The sequence below is a fragment of the Balaenoptera physalus genome (assembly GCF_965194825.1).
Source record: "Balaenoptera physalus genome assembly, chromosome: 6".
NCBI classification, from domain to species: Eukaryota; Metazoa; Chordata; class Mammalia; order Artiodactyla; family Balaenopteridae; genus Balaenoptera; species Balaenoptera physalus.
Window position 1 is genome coordinate 90,745,562 of NC_138885.1, and position 23,389 is coordinate 90,768,950.

Sequence of the window (23,389 nt, forward strand, 5' to 3'; positions counted from 1 at the left end):
CTGAACTACTTGCACTCCAAATGTGTTCTGATCTCTTAGGCCTTTCTGCCATTGCATATGTTGTTAATTCAGGAGCCTAACTCTTATTTGTTGTCCTCTGATAAGTATTCTCTCCTTCCCAAACTCAAACTGTATTAAGTACTCCACACTCTGTACTCTGTCCCACAGTATCAGAGGTTTACTTTCATATTAAGACTTAAATTACAGAAAAGTAACTGCATTCTGGTCTGGCTTCTACTATTCTATAACTTTTTTTTAAGGCAGTGGCTATGTCTTTTATCTTTGCCACTCCAGCATTTAGTGCAGTTTTTGGTAGCTATTATATAGTCAATAAATTTTTTAAAATGAATGCCAGGTTCTACATACTATACAAGCTGTTGAGGAGGTGACAGTCTAGTAGTTAAATTCATGTAACTAAGACACAAAGCATAAGATGTGTCACAAGTGAGGTTTAAATGAAATGCTTTGGTTATTTTAAGGAGAAAGCTCTCAATTCCAGTTTTAGGGTGAAGTTGGGGTACAAAATGGGGAAGGGTCAAGGGAGAAGAGGCATTTGAGATGAACTTTGACAGAAGGAATTTTAATACTTGGAGATGCAGCAAGTATAGGAATAGGTTAGGTGATATACTGATATAGTAAAGCGAGGGTGTAATACAAAATCATAGAGTAGTCCCACTGAGCAAGTAAGAGAGTACAGGAAAAAAAGCTGGAGAAGTAGTTTAGGATTTAAATGCTGGCTAAGTACTCAGTATTTAATTTAGAAAGCAACTATACTATAATTAAAGGCAGTAAACAGCAGAAGAGAGACTATTAGAGCAACTGTAATAGTCCCAGTAAGGAGTAACAAGGTCATCTTTGAGAGGTAATACAGTATAGACAGGCAGACAGACCTGAATCACTTATAAGTGGTATGATTTTCAACATGTTACTTAAACTCGCAAACCCCAAGTTTCCTCGTTTATTTCAAAAGACTGCTGTGGTTAAATTTATGTAGAGATTAGCACAGTGCTTGGCATGTACCAAGTGCTTGAATTAATCAGTGATATTTCAGCAGCAACTGATAAAAATTCAACTCAAATCAGCATGAGCAAATGAGGGAAATTATTAAAGGGCTATTGACAAGCTCAGTGGAACAGAATAAAGAGGCCAGAAATAGAACCACACAAATATAGTCAAATAATCTTTGACAAAGGATCAAAGGCAATACAATGGAGCAAAGACAGTCTTTTCAACAAATGGTGCTGGAAAAACTGTACATCATATGCAAAAAAATTAATTTACACACAGATCTTACACCATACACAAAAACTAACTCAAAATGTATCATAGTCATAAATGTAAAATGCAGAACAATAAAATTCCTAGAAGATAGCATACGAGAAAGGCTAGGTGACCCTGGGTTTGGCAATGACTTTTTAGATACAATACCCAAAGCACAATCCATGAAAGAAAAAAATTGATAAGTTGGACTTCATTAAAATTTAAAACTTCTGCTTTGTGAAAGACACTGTTAAGGGAATGAAAGACAATCCGTAGGCTGGGAGAAAAGTCTTTGCAAAATACATATTTGGTAAAGGACTTGTATCCAAAATGTATATAGAACTCTTAAAACTCAGCAATAAGAAAAAAAAATTGTTTTTTAAATGGGCCAGGGACTTCCCTGGTGGTCCAGTGGTAAAGAATCCGCCTTACAATGCAGGGGATGCGGGTTCAATCCTTAGTCAGGGACCTAAGATCCCACATGCCGTGGGGCAACTAAGCCCATGTGCCACAACTACTGAGCTCGTGCCCCTCATCTAGAGAGAAGCCCGCGCGCCACAACCAAAGATCTGCATGCCGCAACTAAGACCCAACGAAGCCAAAAAAAATAAACTAACTAACTAAATAAAAATGGGCCAAATATCTAAGCAGACACCTCACCAAAAAAGATATACAGACGGCAAGTAAGCATATGGAAAGACACTCAACATCATATGACATCAGAGAATTACAAAATGAAACAATGAGATACCACTACACGTCTATTAGAATGGCTGAAAGCCAAAACACTGACAATAGCAAATGCTGGTGAGAATGTAGAGCAAAAGGAATTCTCACTCATTGCTAGTGGGAATGCAAAAATGGTACAGCCACTTTGGAAGACAGTTGGCAGTTTCTTGAAAAACTAAACATACTCTTAACATACAATCCATCAACCCTATACTCCTCGGTATTTACCCAAATGACTTGAAAACTTATGTCCATAAAAAAAACCTCCACACAAGTATTTATAGTAGCTTTATTCATAATTGCCAAAACTTGGAAGCAACCAAGATGTCCTTCAGTAGGTGAATGGATAAAGAAACTGTGGTATAACAACACAATGGATTATTCAGCAATAAAAACAAATGAGCTATTATGTCACAAAAAGACATGGAGGAAGCTTAAATGCTTATTGCTAAGTGAAAGAAGTCAATCTGAAAAGCCTACATGCTATATGATTTCAACTACATGACATTCTTGAAAGGGCAAAACTGTGGAGACAATAAAAAGATCGGAGATTTCCAAGGATTTTAGGGGAGGGAGGAAAGGAGGGACAAAATAGCTGGAGCACAGGAGATATTTAGAGTAGTGAAACTATTCAGTTTGGTACCTTAATGGTGGATACATGGCATTATATATTTGACAAAAATCCATAAAATGTAAAATACAAAAATTGAACCCTAATATAAACTATAGATGTAAGTAATCAACATTATTGGCTCATCAATTGTAACAAATGTACCACAGTAATGGAAGATGTTAATAATAGGGAAACTAGGGTTGGGGGGAGGGGGAATATGGGAACTCTCTGCACTCGCACTCTCTTCCCCTCAGTTTTTCTGTAAATGCAAAACTTCTCTAAAAATAAGTTATAAATTTAAAAATTCCCTAAGCAGTACATATAAAATTCATGCACTTTAATAAAATATGAAAAAGTTGTTCTTAAAAAAAAAAAAAAAAAGGCTAGTGAGGTAACTCCCAGAAACAAAGGCAGCCCAGGGCCTCAGGGACTAAAACTAGGATTTGATTCTCTTTGTCTTCTTTTGTTTTCATTCTCTGGTAAGTAAGAAGTCTTTCTTCACATATCAGGAATAATGACATTCTCTTTCCCTTGCAAAAAAAAGGCCTAGATTGATATCTGAGCCTGGTGGCAGTGTGGGGAATCCGGGATACTAAGTGAATTAGGAAATTATACTGAAGCCTTGAAAAATGGTGACCTATGTTATGTGATAGCAAACAACTGGCATAACTGTTGCCTGCAGTAAGATGAAAAATGAGCCTAATGAAATTTTTAAAAATTGAACTTATATCCAAATGACTATAGATTCATGTGCAGTTATAGAAATAATGCAGAGAGATCCCATGTACCATTTGCTCAGGTTCTCCTAAAGGTAACATCTTGCACATCTACAGTAATTTTCTTTGCTCTGAAGTCAATTTTACCTGCTACCCTTTACTGTTTTATTTTGTTTAATGTCTGCATATTATATATTTTTCTACCCTTTTAGTTTTTACTTGATATATCATTATATTTGAAGTTAGTTGCTTATAGACAACATAGAGTTGGGATGTGCTTTTTAATCACTTCTGCCAATCTCTGCCTTTTAATTGGTATACTCAGACCATTTACATTTAATATAATTATTTATATGTTTAGGTTTTAGTCTGCCATTTTAAATTTTGGTTTTTTTATTCTGTTCCCCAGCACCACCTCTCCCCCAAGCTGTCTCCTTTTTCCTGCCTTCCTATAGGTTATTTGAGCATTTTGAGAATTCCATTTTGATTTATCTATAGTGTTTTTTAAGTGTACCTTTTTGTATAGATTCTTTTTTTTAGCAAATTCTTTTTTTTTTTTTTTTGGTTGTGTTGGATCTTCGTTTCTGTGCGAGGGCTTTTTCTAGTTGCGGCAAGCAGGGGCCACTCTTCATCACGGTGCATGGGCCTCTCACTATCGTGGCCTCTCTTGTTGCGGAGCACAGGCTCCAGACGCGCAGGCTCAGTAGTTGTGGCTCACGGGCCCAGTTGCTCCGCGGCATGTGGGATCTTCCCAGACCAGGGCTCGAACCCGTGTCCCCTGCATTAGCAGGCAGATTCTCAACCACTGCGCCACCAGGGAAGCCCTTGTATAGATTCTTAATCAGTTGGATCTAAGTATTATATATCCATCACTTATCACAGTTTACTGGTGTCATCATTTTACCAGTTTGAGTATAGATACCATACCTCTCTTTGCCCTTCCCCATTTATAGTATAACTGTCTTAAATATTTCCTCTATACATTTATATATGTATGTAGAAGAAAAATTATAGCATCAGACAGTGTTGTAATTTTTTGCTTCAACTGTCACACATAATTTAAAAAAACTCAAGAGGAAAAGGATGGCCTGCTGTATTTACCCATATTTTTGCTCACCATGTCCTTTCTTTCTTCCGGATATTCCAAGGTTCTATCTTTTATTGTTTCCTTCCTGTTTAGAGAATTTCGTTCAGTTATTCTTTTAGGATAAGTCTGCTGGTTAAAAATACTCTTAGTTTTCTTTCATCTGAAAATGTCTTCATTTCTGAAGGATATTTTCACTAGGTATAGGATTCTGGATTGACAGTTCCTTTTTTGTCAGCACTTGAAAAATACTGTTACTTCCTCCTGGGCTCCATGGTTTCTGATGAGAAATTTGCTGTCACGTGGATTATTTTCCCCCTATAGGAAAGGTGTCAGTTTTCTCTGGATGCTTCCAAGGTTTTTCTTTGTCTTTAGTTTAACTATGATGGGTATTGGCATAGATTACTTTAGATTTATCCTGTTTGGGATTCACTTAGAATCTTAAATCCATAGGTTATGTCTCTTGCTAAATCTGGGTACTTTTCAGCCATTATATAATACTTTTTCAGTCTTACTCTTTTTCTCCTCTTCTCCAAAAGTCTAATGACATGAATGTTAGGTGTTTTGTGATGGTCTTACAAGCCCCTAGCATTCTGGGGTTTTTTTTTTTCCAGTCTGTTTTCTCTCTGTTGTTCAGACTGGGTAACTTCTATTACTCTATCTTCAGATTCACTTATTCTTCCCTCTCTTCCCTACATTCTCCTTTTGAGTCCATCCATTATGTCTTTATTTTTTTTTTATATCTTCTATTTCATTGTTGAAACTTTCAATTTCTTTCGTGAGGCTATTTGTTTCAAGTGTGTTTGTAATTGCTTGTTGAAACATGTTTTATATTGCTGCTTTAAAATCTTTGTCAGATTATTCTAACATCTCTGACATCTAACTTTTGGTATATATTGGTTGTCATTTTTCAATCAGTTTGAGACTTACCTCATTCCTGTTATAATAAGTGGTTTTCAAATGAAAACTGGAATTTTTTATATTATGTTTTATGATTCTATATCTTATATAAAACTTTGGTTCTAACTCACTTTCTCTGATACCACTCCAGCTGAGGAGACGGGTTGCTACCTTATTACTACCAGGTGGAGGTAGAAGTCCAGATTCCCCACTTGGCCTGTTTTGACACTGGATGGGAGGGAATAGTTCCTCATTACTACTGGATGTAGATGTTCTGGCTCCCCACATGGTCTATAACGACACTGTGGTAGAGGAGACCTCACTATTGCTGGGTGATGGTGAAAGTCCTGACTCTCCAGTCCAGTGTAGTATCCACTGCACTGTGGGGGGGTGCAGGTGGGGGGATGGAGATAAAAGTCCAGGCTCTCTACTTGGCCTTCTCTGACACTACCCTGGCAGGGGTGTTGGGGTATCTCATTATAAGAAGTTGAGGCTCCTCACTCAGCCTTTGCTTGTTGGGTGTAGCCAAAGTCTTTTTCTGTGATATTCGGCTGGGATAGAGAATTTGTTTTCTGAAAGTTTTCTATCTTGCGAGGCTTCCCCTTTCCTGGTGCTGTGTCTAGGAGAGGCTTTTCTTGAGACTTCAAGACACACATTTGTCTGTATCCACTGGTGTTTCTGAATTCTTTAGCATCACTTCTGCAGTATGTGAGGCAAAAATAAAACCTAGGGTATTCACCACCTTGATATTCCTCGAGTCCCAAGGTCCCTAGCCTGTATGATTTCTTTTTTCCACCATTCAGAGTCATCTTATGTGTTTTATAAATAATAGCTTAGCCAAATCTCCTTGATATCTTATTTTATTCCCCTTGTGCTTGATCTCTGAATTCTAATGATCTGGAGTGGAGCCTGGGTGTGGTTGCTTTAAAATATGTCCACAAGAGTTTTGGCAGTCCTCCCTTCAAGGAGCCTAATCTCTGTTTCATTAGTTGTTTTTTCTGGTTTTTTTCCTTGTTCTTTTGTTTGGAACAAATTCCTCTGTCTTCTCATTTTGCTTAACTTTCTCTGTCTCTGTGAAATTAGGTGAAACAGTTACCTATCCCAGTTTTGAAGGGGTGTCCTTGTTTGGAAACATCCCTATTCAGTCTATGTGTGCCCAGTGGCTTTGGTGGGAGAGCTGGATCTGAAGTGAGCACTGGTCAAGTCTTCCGCTAGGGTGTGCTGGTAGCTATCACCTTTTTTGAGGGGCTGGAGATGGAGGGGCTAGAACCAGAGCCACATGTAAGCTGGGCTTCTCCTGTGCTCAGTGGGTGTCACCACCCTCTCAGGGGCAGGATCAGGTCCCAAAGTGTGGGAGCAGAAGCCCTGAGGGCCAGGTCCGAGCTGATTCTGTTCCTTCTAAGCATGAGATCTCCCCGCCTCCCAACAACGACACCTTCGCCTCAGAGGGGAGCAGCGCTGGAGCAAGAGGGGCCAGAGTGAACACCCAGTGCTATTTAGGTCTTTAATTTCTTTCAACAGTGCTTTGTAGCTTTCAGTATACAAGTGTCTTCCTTCATTAAATTTATTCCTAAGTATTTTATTCTTTTTGATGCTATTGTAAATGGAATTGTTTTCTTAATTTCATTTTAGATTATTCATTGCTAGTGTATAGCAATATAATTAAGTGTTGTATATTGATCTTGTATCCTGCAACCTTGCTGAACTTTATTATTTCTAATAGTTTTTAGTGGAGATCTCTATCTGTTAGAAAGGAGTAAACTCAAACAACTGGTTACAGTAACTTTGTATGTGTAAGACCTCTAGAGAGGAAGGAAAGCCCAGCTCTTAAGGAGAATAAAGAGAGGAAGTGCTGGGCTGTCTGTGCCCATGGTTGTTAGAAAAGTAGTGATTTACAAAACTGGTCTTCCTGGAAAAAGGAAGAGGGATGGAGAAAGAAAACAGATACTTCAATAATATCACTGGGACCTATCAGAAGGAATTACAATGCTAATGACTTACCATAAATGACATAATACCTCAACCGATGAATTGAGAGCTATTACTTTTTCTAGAAGCGGCTCCTGTAGGGTTGTGTAAATCCTTGACTGTGGGGGAAAAACCTTGTGCTCACTTCAGTCTGTTTCTTTACTCTGCCCTTTAAATCTTTATTTGTATTTCTCAAAGACTTCAATTACCTTAGAGCTACTGAAATAACTTTTTGTATATTTAATGGTTACTACAATTAATTTTCTTTCTAAAACACGAGAACTCCCCACCCCATCAATAGTGACAGATTCAGTTAAAATGTCAACCTAAAAACAAGACCACAAAAATCAAAAGCTGCATTTGGAGTACATGAACATGTTTGGGCTTTTGGATTACATTTCAGTAATCCTCTACTTAACAAGAGACAGTAACAACGTGCATGTGATTCACAAAATAGAATGAAGGCTGGTTGCCAAAATACAGTTAATATATATTCATTATTATGTAATTAGCTTCTGCTTCTTTTTAACCAGTTATTTTTAGAAAGCAGTAGATAGATATACTTAGAATAATAAACAATTTTGATTGGTTACACTATTATGATGTCAGATGGAACTCAATAATTTAGAGTAGGCTAGCATATTACACCTCTATGAAGTCACTAAGTATATATATATATATATATATATGAAAGTTACATTTTATCATTTGCTAATTTGTGCTCTTACTTCAAGGCTATTTATTAATATTTGATACGTGGAGTAAAGAAAACAGTATGTGTGCTTAAGCACACACATATATAGACTCAGAACAGTTAATATATGAAGTGCCTAGTTCAATTCCTGGCCTATAGTATGCCTCAATAAATGCTGGCTGTAATATTTTAAATTCTCACTAATATTCTCTCCCACAAGGTTCTTTACAGTGCCTTGCCTCACAAGCACTTAAATTTAGAATACTGGACTCTCCCCTCCCTTCCCTATCTTTAGCATACATTTGTCCAAATCTTATTCATACACAACTGGCCACAGATTGTTGTTGGACACCTATGACTTTCCTACTGTTCAAGCTGGTTTTTGAAAACCTTAAAACAGCAAATCCTGTTGACTGCAAACACCGACAGCAAATGTGTAACAATTAACGCCTTTCCCCCATGTGCCCTGCTCCCTGCTACCAATCAGAGATGCATTAGACTTCTTATCTAAATAAATTCCCAAGAACCTAGAAATCTTTGTGTACCTACAAAGAAACTCGAGGGTATGAGAAGAGGGAGAGTCCCTTCATCCAGAGCATGCAGAAAACTTCCCACAGATTTCTGTAACAGGACAGAATTACTCTAATCTTTGGGGTTGTGTCTCTTTTAAGGCTCGAAGGACTAGAAAAACCTCACCTGAAAGTTGAGCTTACCGAAAGGGGAGCATGGTATACTCAAAACTCTCTACCCCGTACTGGAAGCGACCTTCGGGCAGCACCGGCTTCTGCGCCTGTATCACAACTGCCGCCCTTCTTGCTCGGGGTTCTCGGTTTATTCCAGCTTCCTTTGCTCTCTTCAGGCTCTTTCCCAGACTTCCGTTCGAACTTCCCGGCCGCGGCAGAACCCACCAATCACAAACGTCCTTCCTCGGGCCACGCCCCCCCCTCCTCATCGCTCCCTCCGGGAACCGGAGTCGGATTTCGCGCACACCCCTCCTTCCCTTACGCACGCTGCGCGCGGACGTCGGCCTCTGACGCCGTCGTTGCCCTCGGGGTCGGCTCTCGCCCGGGTCGCTCCCGCAGACCGTTGGGCGCCCGGCCGAACGTCCTCCCTCAGGCCCTCCCACACCCTAGGAACCGCTCTGGCGGCGGCGACCCATGTTGGGGTTCGGGCTCCTGCGGTCGCCGCAGCTGCTTCTCCTGCTGCCGCAGCTCGGAATCGGAGTCGCAGCGTTCAACTCTCAGGCCAGAACCATGAACCTGGGCGGCAGCAGCAGCCGCAGTGGCGCGCTCTGCTCCCCGTCAGCCGAGCGGCGCAGGCAGCAGTGCGTGCAGCTGTCCGCGGTGCCAGGAGCCGACCCGCAGCGAGGCAACGAGTTGGTCCTGCTGGCGGCGGCGGTGGCGGCCGCCGGGGAGGGACCGGAACGGCGGGACCTCCATGGGGACCTGGCGAAGGAGGAGCCGCAACCACCGCCCCAGCATCACGTACTCTATTTCCCCGGGGATGTGCAGGTAACCTGCGGCCTGCCTGGGCACATGCTTCTTCTTCTTGTACATATGCGAATTCTCGAGATTCCTCCCTCGTAGCTGGGGCCCGGTTCCTTGCCTCGCCTGAACACACTCACACATGGCGCTAAACGGGGTGGCTCCACGAAATCCAGAACCGCCCCTTCCACGCCCTGACCCCCTCCTGATAGAGCCCTAGACAGGAGGTGTCCTTGGGAGGGCTACGACCTCGAAAGAGCCAGCCGTCAGTCCAGGTTTCGAGGGGGTGGAATTTAAGACCTAGAAACGAGACAATGTGTATTTATTCTATAACTTGGTTTCTCAGAGGATCGGTGGGGGAGGGGGGCAGGAGGCGGAGAGAGGGCTTTTAAATTAGCGTGCTGGCAGTTATTAAAAAGTAAACAGACAAAATACTAGTACTAGGGTGTGACACTCTCAGTAACCCTAAGAAAGGGAGAATGGGTGGATGAAAAGGGACAGTAATTGCTGAGCATGTCAATATTTTGATGCTCACCAAAATTCTGTACTTTTGTTTTTGTGTGTGATTTTATCTTTATTATTAATTTTGCGGCTGCAGGCAAATATACATGGCAGTGTTGTCCTGGAAAGCTGGGCCTTAATCTAGATCTTAATCTAGAACTGCTTTGTCTAATAGGGTAGCCATTAGTTATATGGGGCTATTTAATTAAAACTAAATAGAATTAAAAATCCAGTTTCTCCGTCGCACTAGCTGCATTTCAAGTGCTCAGTGGCCCCTAAGGTTTGTGTGTGCTGTACTGGACAGTGCAGATACTGAGCATTTCCACGGAACATTCCCATAATCACAGAGTTCTCTTGGGTAGTGCTGGTATAGACAGGTAAAGCTAAAATATGGCTGGATGTGTTTCTTAAACCGTGAAATAATCAGTTTATTAAACAATTGTTGTTTTTGAAATTAGTGCTTTAAAAAAATATGCTTACGAACGTTGTGCCCTGAGTCAGATGATGATGAAGGTATATGTAGTTTTTTCTCTTGCCCTCCAAATAATTGACTGGTCTAGTTGACTGCTAATCAAAACTAGTATTTAGATTTAAGAGGAGGAATTTAATGTACTCAGTTGATGCCCTTTTGCTCAGTTTGGGAAATCAGCGTGGCATTGCTGACAGTGACTTCCAGGGTTTTGTGGACCAGCTACTGTGTGCATCTATAATAATGATGATGATGATAATAATGATAACTAACCTTCATTGAACACCTACTAAATATTTTTAAAGTGTGCAAGTCAGAATATAGCACAGATCTTCAGGTGAAGTCTATAAAATGCTAAATGTAGTTAGACTAATACCTCCTTTCATTTTGACATCATCCATTTCTTTATGTAGCCTGAGATTCCATTAGCTTTTTGGACAGTGATATACTGTTGATTTATGCAGAGTATGAAGTCCTCTAAAAACCCAGGGCTTTTAGAGAAGACATAGAGACTAATAATGCATCAAAGGCTCTGAGGCCAGATCGCCTAGTTTTAAACCCTGATTCTGCACTTTTTAGCTATGAAACATCTGGCCAATTGTTAAACCTCTGTGTTGCAGCCAGCTCAACTACAAAATGGGAATAATGATGTATAGGATATCAATGAGGATTAAGTATGTGAATACCCAATGAGTTACCCTCCCTTCTTATCTTTCTGACGACCTTTTTAATTATTGGGGAGTTCTGTAGCGCTCAGTTCTTGGACTTTTCCTCTGACTACCTTTACTCCCTTTGTGATCTCTTTCAGTCTTGTGGCTTTACATGCTACCTATACTCTGACGACCTTCAACATTTGTGTTCTAGCCTAGACATATTCCTGGAACTTTAGACTTGCCAGTTACGTGCACGTATTTCCTTTCGGACATTTAATAGATATCTCAAACCTAAAGTCTCTGGATCTTTCTCCCTAAACTTGCTCGTCCTGTAGTCATCATCTTGTCTCTCAGTTAATGGAAACACTTCCTATTTAGTTGCTCAAGTTAGAAATCTTGAAATTATCCTTTTGTCCTCTCTTAATACATCAGCAAATAAAGTGGCTTTACCTTCTAAATGTATCTAGAAGTGATCAGAAAAATCATTTAAAAACCTAAGTCAAATCATACCACACCTCTGCTCAAAACACCAGCAGCTTCCCATGCCACTCAGAGTAGAAACCAGAGTCCTCTTGATGGCATGCAAGGCCCTTCACTCTATTTACCTTTCCCACCCTGTAGCTTTTCTTTTTTTCTCTTTTTTGGCCACACCGCTTGGCACGCAGGATCTTTGTTCCCTGACCAGGGATTGAGCCTGTGCCCCCTGCAGTGGCAGCTCGAAGTCCTCACCATTGGACCACCAGGGAATTCCCACCCTGCTGCTTTTTTGACTGTTTCCTTTATCTGTTTTACTCTCCACAGAAGGCTCCAGCCACACCAGCCTTCTTCATATTGCTCATGGTAGACACACTTGACCTCAAGCTTTGCACGTACTGCCTGGAACAATCTTCCTGCAGATGTCTATAAGGATTCATTAGTTCACCTATTTCAAGTCTTTGCTCAAAAGTTGCCTTCACAGTGAGGCCTTTGATGACCATCCTATTTAATAATCATACATGTGCACAGGATCCCTGTCAACTTTTCTCCTAATAAATAATTAGGATAATTTATTTTTATCCATTTCATTTACTATATTAGTTATTCATTTTGGGTTTTGTCTGTCTTCCACTAGTATGATGCACGCTTCACGTCTGTTTTCTTCACTGTTGTATCTGCGATGCTTAGTGAGTGGCATGAAGTAGGTGTTCAGTAGATAGCTTGTTGAATGAATAAACGTGTGTAAGTTCTTTTGAACAATGTATTAAGTGCTACTTGGCTATTATTATATGAAGGGCTTTTAGGCTCAGATTTCCTTCTCTTTGCACTTGATTCTTTTGAGCCTAATGTCTATTCTGATGAAATTTACCCTGTGAGATACAGCTCATCTTTTAGTGTATTGATCCTTTTAAAACCTTTATTTTCATTTATATCATATATAGATTAAATAAGCATTCTTTCTATATCTTTATTTTTAATTTGGATAAATATTGAACAGAATAGGGCCAAACAGAACTTTGTAGGATACCATTAGAAGTTTTGCCTCATGTTAACACAGATTCATTATTTGATGTTAATTGGATCTGGTTGACAGTGTAGTTTTAAATGCTAATTACCATTACTTTTTTGATGTTCTTCTTGCAGTCATCTTTTATTGTATGTCCTTTTTAATTCTATGCTTGCCCTTTTATCCTTTGAATTACAGGATAGCTGAGGCCGTAGTAATTCACTTTTCTTTAGGTACCTCTTGATGTTTTTCTTATCAGTAATGATTTTGGAGGGGGATCAGAATTATTTTAAGTAGGTACTGTCCAGTTTTCTTGAGTTTCTTGCTTTTTAAATCCTCAGGATACAGAATTGTAGGTATTTCTATTTTTTTTTTTTTAATTTATGGCTGTGTTGGGTCTTCGTTTCTGTGCGAGGGCTTTCTCTAGTTGCGGCAAGTGGGGGCCACTCTTCATCGCGGTGCGCGGGCCTCTCACTGTCGCGGCCTCTCGTGTTGCGGAGCACAGGCTCCAAACGCGCAGGCTCAGTAGTTGTGGCTCACGGGCCTAGTTGCTCCGCTGCATGTGGGATCTTCCCAGACCAGGGCTCGAACCCGTGTCCCCTGCATTGGCAGGCAGATTCTCAACCACTGCGCCACCAGGGAAGCCCGGTATTTCTATTTTTAAGTGTAAGTTTACAATTTGATGAATTTCAACAACTACAATTACGTAACCATCACAATAATCATGTAATACAACATCTTCATCACCCTAAAAAGTACCCCTGTGCCCTACTTTAGTCAATCTCTTTTCTCAGCCACAGGCAACCACTAATCTGCTTTCTTTTCAGTACAGTTTTGCCTTTTCTAGATTTTCATTAGTTAGGAATCATGTAGTATGTAGTCTTGTGTCTGGCTTCTTTCACTTAGCCTAATGCTTTTGAAATTCATTCTTTCTGTTGTCTCTATCATGAGTTTATTTCTTTTTAATGCCAAGTAGTTTTCTGTGTATGGACATACAATTTGCTTACCCATTCAGCAGTTCACGAACATTTGGGTCATTTCCAAGTTTAGCTTTTAAAAACTTTTGCTTTCCTAAACACTAGGATATATAGATGACCATGCCCTAAGTGTATGTCCTGGTGAGTAGGAAAAGACTCACTTCTCCTGTGTGACTCTCCTTTGCTATTCACACTATTACCACACTCAGAACATTTCTGACAACAGATGTGTGGGTATTTCCCCCCACACCAAGCAATTCTCTGCAACACCAGCTGGGGTCCTATAATTCAATTCAATTCTGATACTATCTACCTGGAGTTAGTGTCAGATTCCACACGTTAAGGGCTCAGTCCCACAAGTCTTTTCCCCTCCCCACTTCAGACGCCAGTCTCCAAGTCCCAGTTTATCACCTGTACTGCTGACTGACCAGCTATAGATTGGGGTTTGCACGATCCCCCTCCTTGGGTTCAGTTAGTATGCTAGAATGGCTCACAGAACTTTGGAAAACAGTTTACATACTGTTTACCCATTTATTATGAAAGGATATGATAAAGGATACAGGTGAACATCCAGATGGAAGAGATGCATAGGGCAAGGTATGTGGGAAGAGGTGCAGAGCCTCCATGCTCTCTCTGAGTGCACCGCTTTCCTAGCACCTCCTTGTGTTCACCAACCTGGAAGCTATCCAAACTTGTACTTTGGGGATTTTTATGGAGGCTTCATTGCATAGGTATGATCAGTCATTAACTTTATTTCCAGTCCCTCTCTGGAGAATGGGGAGTGGGGTTGAAAGTTCCAAACTTCTCATCATGTCTTGGTCTTTCTGGTGACCAACCCCTATCACCCATGAAATTACAAGGGTTTTAAGGAGCTCTGTGCCAAGAACCATGGGCACGCGTGCACACACACAAACACACACACACACACACACACACACACACACACACTACTATTTCACATCTGACCATATACCCTGGGGCTTCGTGTGCTATGTCGAGCAGCCTTCTTAGGCTGTTCCTGTTACGGTCCTTTTAGCTTGCTTACGTGAGATGTCCACTTTATGCCCAGCGAAGGTGCCCCCTTGACCCATTTTTTATGGAAGTACAGCTTGTACCCTATATAGCTCTCCTCACTCTGCTATAACAATAGTCCACCTAACTTAAGTCTTTATCATGGAGACACATGTCAAGTTTTCCTAAAAATCCTTTGTACCAGTACTTCAGTAGCAGTGTGGGATGGGCCTTTATGTTTTTGCAGGTCAGCAAGCATCTACTTGTGGAGTAACTACCCCTTAATCTCTCCAGGAGATTCTCTTGCCACCTGCCTCACTGGGGAATGAGGAAGCATGCCTCCCACCCTTTAACCCCTACAGGGAGAGTAAGTGCATTGCATTCCCAACTGGGATGAAAACTCTCTCAAAAGAAAACCCTTTCTTCCCACTTCTTCCACCTCTTCTGTAGATTGGCCTTGGATAGTAGCCTGGGTTGCAGAACTGGTTTTGACTACCTATTAGCAAGTCCTATGGGAATGTCTGGTGTCTCTTTCTAGAATATAGGAGTACTTATCCATTGTTCTTAGATCTGGACTTCTTAGACACAAGAGTAACAATCTTATTTTTACATTTTAGTACATACACACAGTTACTTAGTATGAGCATTTTCCTCCTCTGATCATGTAAACTCAGGTTAATCAAAGAAAATACCAAGTTTTTAGGTTTACCACCTCCTATGTGGTAGAGACTAAACAGAGTCATAAAATCTTGTTCATTTTAGCTTATTAAATAACTATATAATATAAATAACTGTATAGTTTGTAGGAGCTCAGTTTCCTTAGCTATAAAAACGATTTAGATATTTGTGCTTTCTTTTGTATTTGGCACTTATATCTAACTATTTAGGAATCCATAGAATAATTCAGTGTTGGCTCTGTTCTTCCCAACTAATATTTGGGTGTCTTTATGAAGACCTGACTAATGTTCCTACTTCAGACATAATAGGAATTCTACTGCATAATCCTGGAATTTCTACTAATACTACAAAACTGAGCTCATATATTTGTGGAGCCTTCCCTGATGTCCCAAAACATAGCCTGAGTCTCCCTTTCTCTATGTCCCCTCACAGTTCTTCACATATCCCTGCTTTACAGCAGTAATCATATTGCCTTGTAATTATTTATCTGTCTCTCCCACTGGACTGTGTTCTTGAGGGACTGTGAACTGTGCTTAGTGACCCCCAAATGCCCACTGATGAATATATGAAGAAATGGAAGTCAAAGTTCAATAGGCAAGAATATTTCCACCTTTCAATTTGTGTTGGAAATTTGTTCCTTCCCTTTCTGCTGATGCCCGTGTGTGTGCGCGCATGCCCACCTCTGCATGTGGGGGTAGTTCCTTTCATGTTCATCCCTCTATTCTTTACATTGGTGCCTGAATTGCAAATTCTTTCATTTTTTGGATGAAAGGGTTCTGTGCAGAAAAAGAGTGTAGATTTCTTATAGGTAGGGACAAGGGAAAGGGCCCAAATTTGCTGTCTCACTGAAATAAAAAAAGAGATATTTATCAAAAAAAAAGGATTTAGATGAGCCCTTTCAGATCTAAGCTCCTATGATAATTTTATATCTCATAAATCTGGATGTGCAGAAGGCAGTAGCAGAATCCATAAAAAATTAAATGATGGCCTTCTGGGAAAAGATTTTTTTTTTAACATATATGACAAACTTAATGAGGTAAAAACTGTTAAGAAGGACTTGAGCATCCTGTTGGGAAAGTTATCAAAGGATATGAATAGAGAATTAACAAATGAAAATTGCCAATAAACATAGAAAAATGTTCAACCTGATTAGGAATAAAAATATGCAAATTAAAAGTAAAATAGTTTATCTTAGTAGCAAAGATTTTTTAAAAATTAATGCTAATAGCCAGTGTGGGTAAGGATGTGAGAAAATAAGCACTCTTATATACTTCCAGTGGAAGTATCAATTGGTATTAATCTTTTTGATGGAAAGTCTAAAAATTATACAAATCTATACTTATTGATAAGGAATCATGCCTGTAACATTTTAAAGTGAAAACTGTGTGTATCATCTTGCTGAGGGAAGAAATAAAGAACGCTCTCTTACATACATACTTGTTTATGTGTATGTATACTAAAGAACACTGGAATACTAGACACCAAAATTTTAATAGTGATTATTTCTAATGGTGGTTTTATGGATTGGTGGTTTTTATATCTTCCTTATACCTTTGCATGTAGACTAAATTTTTGTAGTATTACTTTTATTAGTCTTAATTTTTTTAATAGAAAAATGTGTATATTGCTAAAAATTCATTTTATTTAAGGTTGTACATTGAAAAATAAGTCTCCTTTTCATCCCTTTGGATGAATGGAGGCAGTCTCCGATTTCCCTTCCCTAAGGCTAACCATTGTTACTGATTTATATGTCCTTCCAGAGACATTCTATGCTGATGCAAACTTTTTTTTTTTTTTAAACACAAATGATAGCTCAGCATTCAGGGGTTTTTTTAGCCCTTATTTTACAACCCGTATGAGTACTCATAGAACTGCCTCATTCTTCTGAAGCAGGAATAAATGTCCTTATACAGATTTACTTATGCATGTGTGCAAGTATATCCCTGAGATAAATTCCTAGAAGTAGAATTACTAGGTCAAAAGAGAGGTGCATTTAAAAATGTTTGGTATATGATTGTTAGAAATAAGGAAAAATTACAATTCTATTTCTCTTCTCTCACACCATATACCCAGTCCATTAGCAAATGCTGTTGACTCTACCTTCAAAATATATACAGAATCTGACCAGTTCTTACCACCTTTGCTTCTACTACCACTGTGGTTCAAGCCACCTTCTCTCATTGGGGTTATACTTAAGTAGCCTCCTACTGGTCTCCCTGCTTCAAACTGTTGCCCCTTTGCACACAGGAGTCAGAGTAATCCTTCCAAACAGATTATATCAGCCGTCTACTCCACACCCTATCAGAGCAAAGTCCAAAGTCCTCAGGGTATTTTACAAGGCATGATCAGCACCTCCCCTCTTCACCAGCAATCTCTGTGACCCTCTTGGTGGTCACTTTTGCTCCTTCTTCACTTCACTGGGGGTACACTGGTCTCACTGGTGTATCTTGGTTATACCAACGATGGCTCCACTTCAGGTCCTTTTGCAGTTCCTTATGACTGAAATAATCATGACTCAGTCCCTCAGCTCCTTCTCAACTATTGCCTTATTGGAGACTACCCTGTGTTTAAATAATCTTCCACCCACTCCAAAACTTTGCGCTCCTTTTCCCTTGCTTTGTTATCCATCGCACTTATCACCGTATAATGTCTTGTGCTGTCTAGCCACTAGCTACTTGTAGCTATTGACCGCTTGAAATTTAGTGTAATCAAAGAACTAAATTTTAAATTGTATTTAACTTTAAATTTAAATTTAAAAACTGATAGTTCAGTTCCTGGAAAACTTTGAAGTGTATTTGAGCAACTTGGGTATGTGAATCTACTTTTGCAACTGTAAATCTCATGAAATCTAAATTCAGATCAAGTATTTCCGATGAAAATTTAGCACCCAAATTGAGATGTGTTGTAAGTGTAAAATATACACTAGATTTCAAAAACTTAGAAAGAAAAAGAAATGTAATAATCTCAGTATTTTTTATGTTACATGTTGAAATGATAATATATTGGATGTATTGGGCTTAATAAAATGTATTATTAAAAATAATTTTGGGACTTCCCTGGCGGTCCAGTGGCTAAGACTCCATGCTTCCACTACAGGGGGCATGGGTTCAATCCCTGGTCGGAGAGCTAAGATCGTGCATGCAGCAGGGCGCGGCCAAAAAAAAAAAAAAATTCACCTGTTAACTTCCTACTTTTTTTTTAATGTAGCTGCTGGAAAATTGTACATGTGGCTTATGTTATATTTCTGTTGGAGGGTGCTGCTCTATTAACTCATGGAGTTTATTATGTATCTCTGTACTAGAATGTGCACTCTGTGTGGGCAGGGGTTTCATCTGTTCTGATCCATGACTGTTCAGTAGGTATCCAATAAATTTTATAGAATAAATGAAATAAATTTGAATGAATTTCCCTTTTTTAAGGATATTATGAATAAAAATTGAAAGGAAAACAAAACTTACATGCACGTCCTAGAACGTAAACAAAAAGTTATTAATATATATAGAATACTTATAAATAAACCAAATAAAAAAAGGCAAAAGATATGAACAGGCACAAGTAGAAATCCAGATGGCTAATAAATATATGAACAAAATTTCAACTTCATTTAAATTTTTAATAAATTCAAATTAGAATAAGTTATCCTGTGCCAATGAAATTTAACAAAGATAAAAGAAAAATTGTACATACCATACTTCTCTGGAAGACAGTATTGTAGTCTATATAGTCAACCTTAAATTATGAATATTCTTTGACCTAGTTTTTCCACATCTGGGAATTTATTTTTAAGGATGTAATCACAGATGTACATGAAGATTTTTCTATAATGTTCATTGCAGCTTTGTAATACTAAAATTGAAATTAAACATAGCATTCAGGTTGCTAGAGTAATCCAAAGAGGGAGGAGTTCAGGATAGCAGCTTTAATAGGAAAATATTTTAAAATTCTGTGTTGGTCAAAAAATCTAAGAAACCAAATTTTTATTTTCAGTTAATGTGTTAGGAATAACAGATCATATGTATACTAAATAAAATCCATTAAAAAATCTATAATCGTTCTAAAGTGTTTTATTTTTAAAATTTCTACTGTGCTATTTAGCTTTATCTTATAACCCTGTGTTTGATGGATTTGAGGCTTAAACTGAAGAAGTGATTTGTTTAAAATCTTACAACCAGAAGGTAATAGATTTATAGTTTTCATTTCTAGTACATTAACCATAGGTCATTATAACATCCCTACTTTCTCCCCAGTAAAAATGGGAAACTAATTTTGTGGAAATAATTTTACATAACTGTGTATTTAATATTTGTTTTATCTTTCTTACCTTTCAGAATTACCATGACATTATGACTCGTCATCCTGAGAATTATCAGTGGGAAAACTGGAGTCTAGAAAATGTTGCCACCATTTTAGCCCACCGGTTCCCCAATAGTTATATTTGGGTGATAAAGTGTTCCCGAATGCATCTGCACAAATTCAGCTGCTATGACAATTTTGTGAAAAGCAATATGTTTGGTGCTCCAGAACACAATACTGACTTTGGAGCTTTTAAGCACCTTTATACGTTATTAGTTAATGCTTTTAACTTAAGTCAGAAGAGTTTGCTACCAAAGAAGAATGTGAAAGATTTGAATAAGGACGCCAAAGCATCTAATTGTAGATCCAGTTCTTCTCATACTACTAATGGTTGCCGGGGAGAAAAAGAGAGGACCTGTGAAAAATTTGATGAGTCTGCCATGAGTTTTTATCCACCATCACTAAATGGTGCTTCTTTTACTTTGATTGGATTCAGTAAAGGTTGTGTTGTTTTGAATCAGTTGCTTTTTGAATTGAAAGAAGCCAAGAAAGACAGGAACATTGATGCTTTTATCAAAAGCATAAAAACAATGTACTGGCTGGATGGAGGTCATTCTGGGGGAAGCAATACTTGGATTACTTATCCAGAAGTCTTGAAAGAGTTTGCACAAACAGGGATTATTGTTCACACCCATGTAACACCTTACCAAGTACATGATCCAATGAGATCTTGGATTGGAAAGGAGCACAAGAAATTTGTTCAGATACTTGGAGATTTTGGTATGCAGGTGACTAGCCAAATTCATTTTGCAAACGAAGCTCCTTCCATAGAGAATCACTTCAGGGTTCATGAAGTATTTTGAGACTGCAGTATTATTAATGCAGAAGAGCAGAAGCACTTTGTGCTATAAATTCAGACAATGAGATGTAATTCATAGATGCATTGTCAGGTTTTTTTTGGTGGGGGGTGGGGGGAAGGAAGCACACATTCCTAAACTATGAGTGTAATGTGCAGTAGTGTTCCTTGCTTGTGAATGTGGATAGTTTTTAATTGGGACTGGGTTAGAATTAGTTTATTTGAAATCCAAAAGGTGGTTTGTGATAATCCTACAGGGAGATACAAGACCCTTAAGAATGAAAGTTATAATATAGTCCTTATAAAAGGCAATTAAGGTTGTTATTGTTGGAAATAGTTTATTTTCTGAGTAATGTTTAAAACCAATTTTGGTGATACTTTAAGGGTAATTAGGTATTTTGGCACTGAAAACTTTTGAGTGGAAACACTGTTTCTCTTCAAACAAAGCGAAGGCACACTGATGTTCTCCATCAATTTGCAATAACTATACCCTGCCTCTTATGTTTATAAACTTATGGTGTCATTCTTCAGTGTGCCATCAAGTGTTTTTTCTTAAGAGTCAAAATGTATTTGTTTCCACATATCTAAGAATGTGCGGTAGTATAAAGTTAGTTTTTAAAAATACTACACTTAAGCACTGCGGCTTAATTTTTAATTGACAACTTTTGGATAAGACATTTTGGAGTTTCTTGCATTTTGGCAAAAAACCAGTTCTTTTGGAAAATTGTTTCAAATTGAACATAATTATGTATACTGGGTAAAAATATAGTACAGATTTAAAATTGTTTCATCCTATCATCTTTTGAAAGAGGGCAACTTAGGTAAAATATAATACTCTATTTGGTAGTGCCCTATTGAAAAGGAGACAGATTCTATAGCACTAATTCATTATTTCTCCTGAAGCATGATTTTGTCTGCCCAAAGAAAGCATCTCTCCTTGGCCAAAATGTACAATTATATTGCTATATGAAAAGTTGAAAGAGAAAGTTTGAAGACACAAATGATTTAATTTTGGCTCAAAGACTGAATTTGCTTAACACTGCTACATAATTTGGGTGAGGTTTCCTTCTGCCCATTTTTCTTGACCTAGATAAATACATTTTGAGAAACCAAGATCTAATGAATGTCAACTAACTGAAAGATTACAATAAAAGGTTAGTGGTCTTTTTAAAAATTGTTTATTAATAATTAGCTTTTGCAGGTCATGAAATAATTAAGTAGGGAAGTAACATGCTGCTTTCAGACTGAAAAAGAAAAAAAGACTGAAGCTTAATATCAATAACCCAGAGGGTCTAAATATATAAAACAATAGTTAAAATGTTAATTTCTTGGTTTCGTCCCAGAATTATATTTTAATGACTCTATAAATATATTCCAAATATTCAGACTTATAAGAAAGGATTTTTACTTACCAGATGCTTAAATTCTATGAACTTCAGAATAGTATCTTTCAATGGTTTTTTCTTAAGGATGAAGTACAGTAGTTTTATATTGCTTTGGTTTAAATACCTGCTGCTTCTTTTGAGACCCAAAATTCCCAACAAGGAAACAAGTCAGCCTGATTCTAACATTTGATTTATTACCTGGTCTTAAAGCACCATTATTGATTGGATGGCTTCTTTCAATACGTTTAATAATCCTTGGTTAAATTTATGTGTATCTAATGTAACATAGCTAAGTTACTGAGTACTTTAATGAGGGGGGAAGGAAAGGCACTTATTTCTACAGGATTAACTAAAATGGAAAATGTATGACTTTTAGCAGAAAGATTCATTTAAAAATCTGAGATATTTAAAATATGGTCCTTGTAGCTATCCAGTCATGTAAATGCTTAATTGTAATTGTTATATGTTGAATGGATATTTAAGAATAACTCTCTGGGACACCTGGAATTGCCATTGCATCAAAATGAGACAGTGTTGAAAACTAAAAATATTTTCTTTAATGAAAATATATTCACGTTGATCCATATTCAAATATTTGTTTAATACTTAAAATTTGTTCTTCACATTTGTTTAAAACTATTATAAATGTTAGTGTATCCTTTGGATTGTGGCTTTGTGTTTGTGTCATGAAAGAGTCAACTGAGAAATGTAGTCAAACAAATAATGTGAAAGTTGTTACTGCCACAGCATGAATGTACAGTTGTATTAAATTTAATCCACAGAAGTCTGTTTGGATGTGCTGTTTGTTACTAGATTTGTTAAAACTTTAGATCGTTATTCAGAAGGAAGCGATTTCTCTCCACTTTGCCAGTTTGGGTTTGTGTGTGTTTTCATTAACCTCCATGTTTTTTCATACAGGCAACTTTGAACCTTTCCTATAAAAATACATCTCTTCTTTCCTTTAAATTGCTCCACAGAAAATAGCATCATTTCCTTCTGTTGGATTTCCTAGACAACAAAATCTCTCAAAAATAAGTTCTTCCTTTTCTATGCCAATCATCTGTATTCCTTTAGCTGTCATCAAGAGACTTGGTTAGAATATGGTGTGATCTGTTCTTCATTTCATTCAAGCAATATCTAAGCCCCACCAAGGGCAAAGAAGGTCTAGGCACTGAGGATACAGTACAGACAAAACAGTTCCAGCATGTGAGGATGGAAATGTGTAATAGACTAAGGCTTAAGAGGAAAAATATGAAACAAAAGTATTATTCTTAAAAGAGCTATTCTGTTACACTTCATTTAAGGGCTTTTAAGAGAAACATGCTTTAGAGGATAAGATATTCATGTTGATAGACATCTGTGAATTCAGGTTGCTCTTTACAAAGGCAGAGAGGCCAAGCAGCTCTTAGTGATAGAGACAGGCAGGGTCACTTAGGATGGTCATTTTAGTATCCTATTTAATGGAACTTGAAAAAATACAATATAACTTAGGTGTATTTAAGACACCCAAACACCCATGGCCTGTATGCCTGAAAAAAGACTGTAAGGTAACACCAGAGATATGTGGGTGACTACCAATCTATGTTAGTTCCTCCTGACTGTATCTGTTTTTTAGCACTGGGGGAAGGAGTCACA

The 23,389-nt window shown here is 38.2% G+C and overlaps 2 protein-coding genes across 3 annotated transcripts in view; one reads left to right on the plus strand and one right to left on the minus strand.

Annotated features, from left to right (window-relative positions):
- The window catches only part of FTCDNL1 (formiminotransferase cyclodeaminase N-terminal like), a 191,532-nt gene extending 182,745 nt beyond the window's left edge, over positions 1 to 8,787 (minus strand). The window contains exon 1 of one of the 2 annotated variants that reach the window (XM_082467303.1): positions 8,661 to 8,787. The gene's annotated coding sequence lies outside the window, so the exon portion shown is untranslated. The remainder of the gene's footprint in view (positions 1 to 8,660) is intronic. The other variant, XM_082467302.1, reaches the window with a different exon arrangement.
- A 188-nt stretch (positions 8,788 to 8,975) lies between these two features.
- LOC309663327 (mitochondrial protein C2orf69) lies at positions 8,976 to 22,538 on the plus strand. The gene is made up of 2 exons (XM_082467240.1): positions 8,976 to 9,475; positions 19,549 to 22,538. Exons 1-2 carry the CDS (start codon positions 9,122 to 9,124, stop codon positions 20,374 to 20,376), a joined length of 1,182 nt encoding a protein of 393 aa, XP_082323366.1. The 5' UTR covers positions 8,976 to 9,121; the 3' UTR covers positions 20,377 to 22,538.
- The last annotated feature ends 851 nt before the right edge of the window (positions 22,539 to 23,389 follow it).

Coding starts and splice junctions, on each gene's coding strand:
- LOC309663327 (XM_082467240.1), top strand. CDS start 9,122: ATGTTGGGGTTCGGGCTCCTGCGGTCGCCGCAGCTGCTTCTCCTGCTG. Junction 9,476..19,548: donor ATTTCCCCGGGGATGTGCAG/GTAACCTGCGGC, acceptor CTTACCTTTCAG/AATTACCATGACATTATGAC.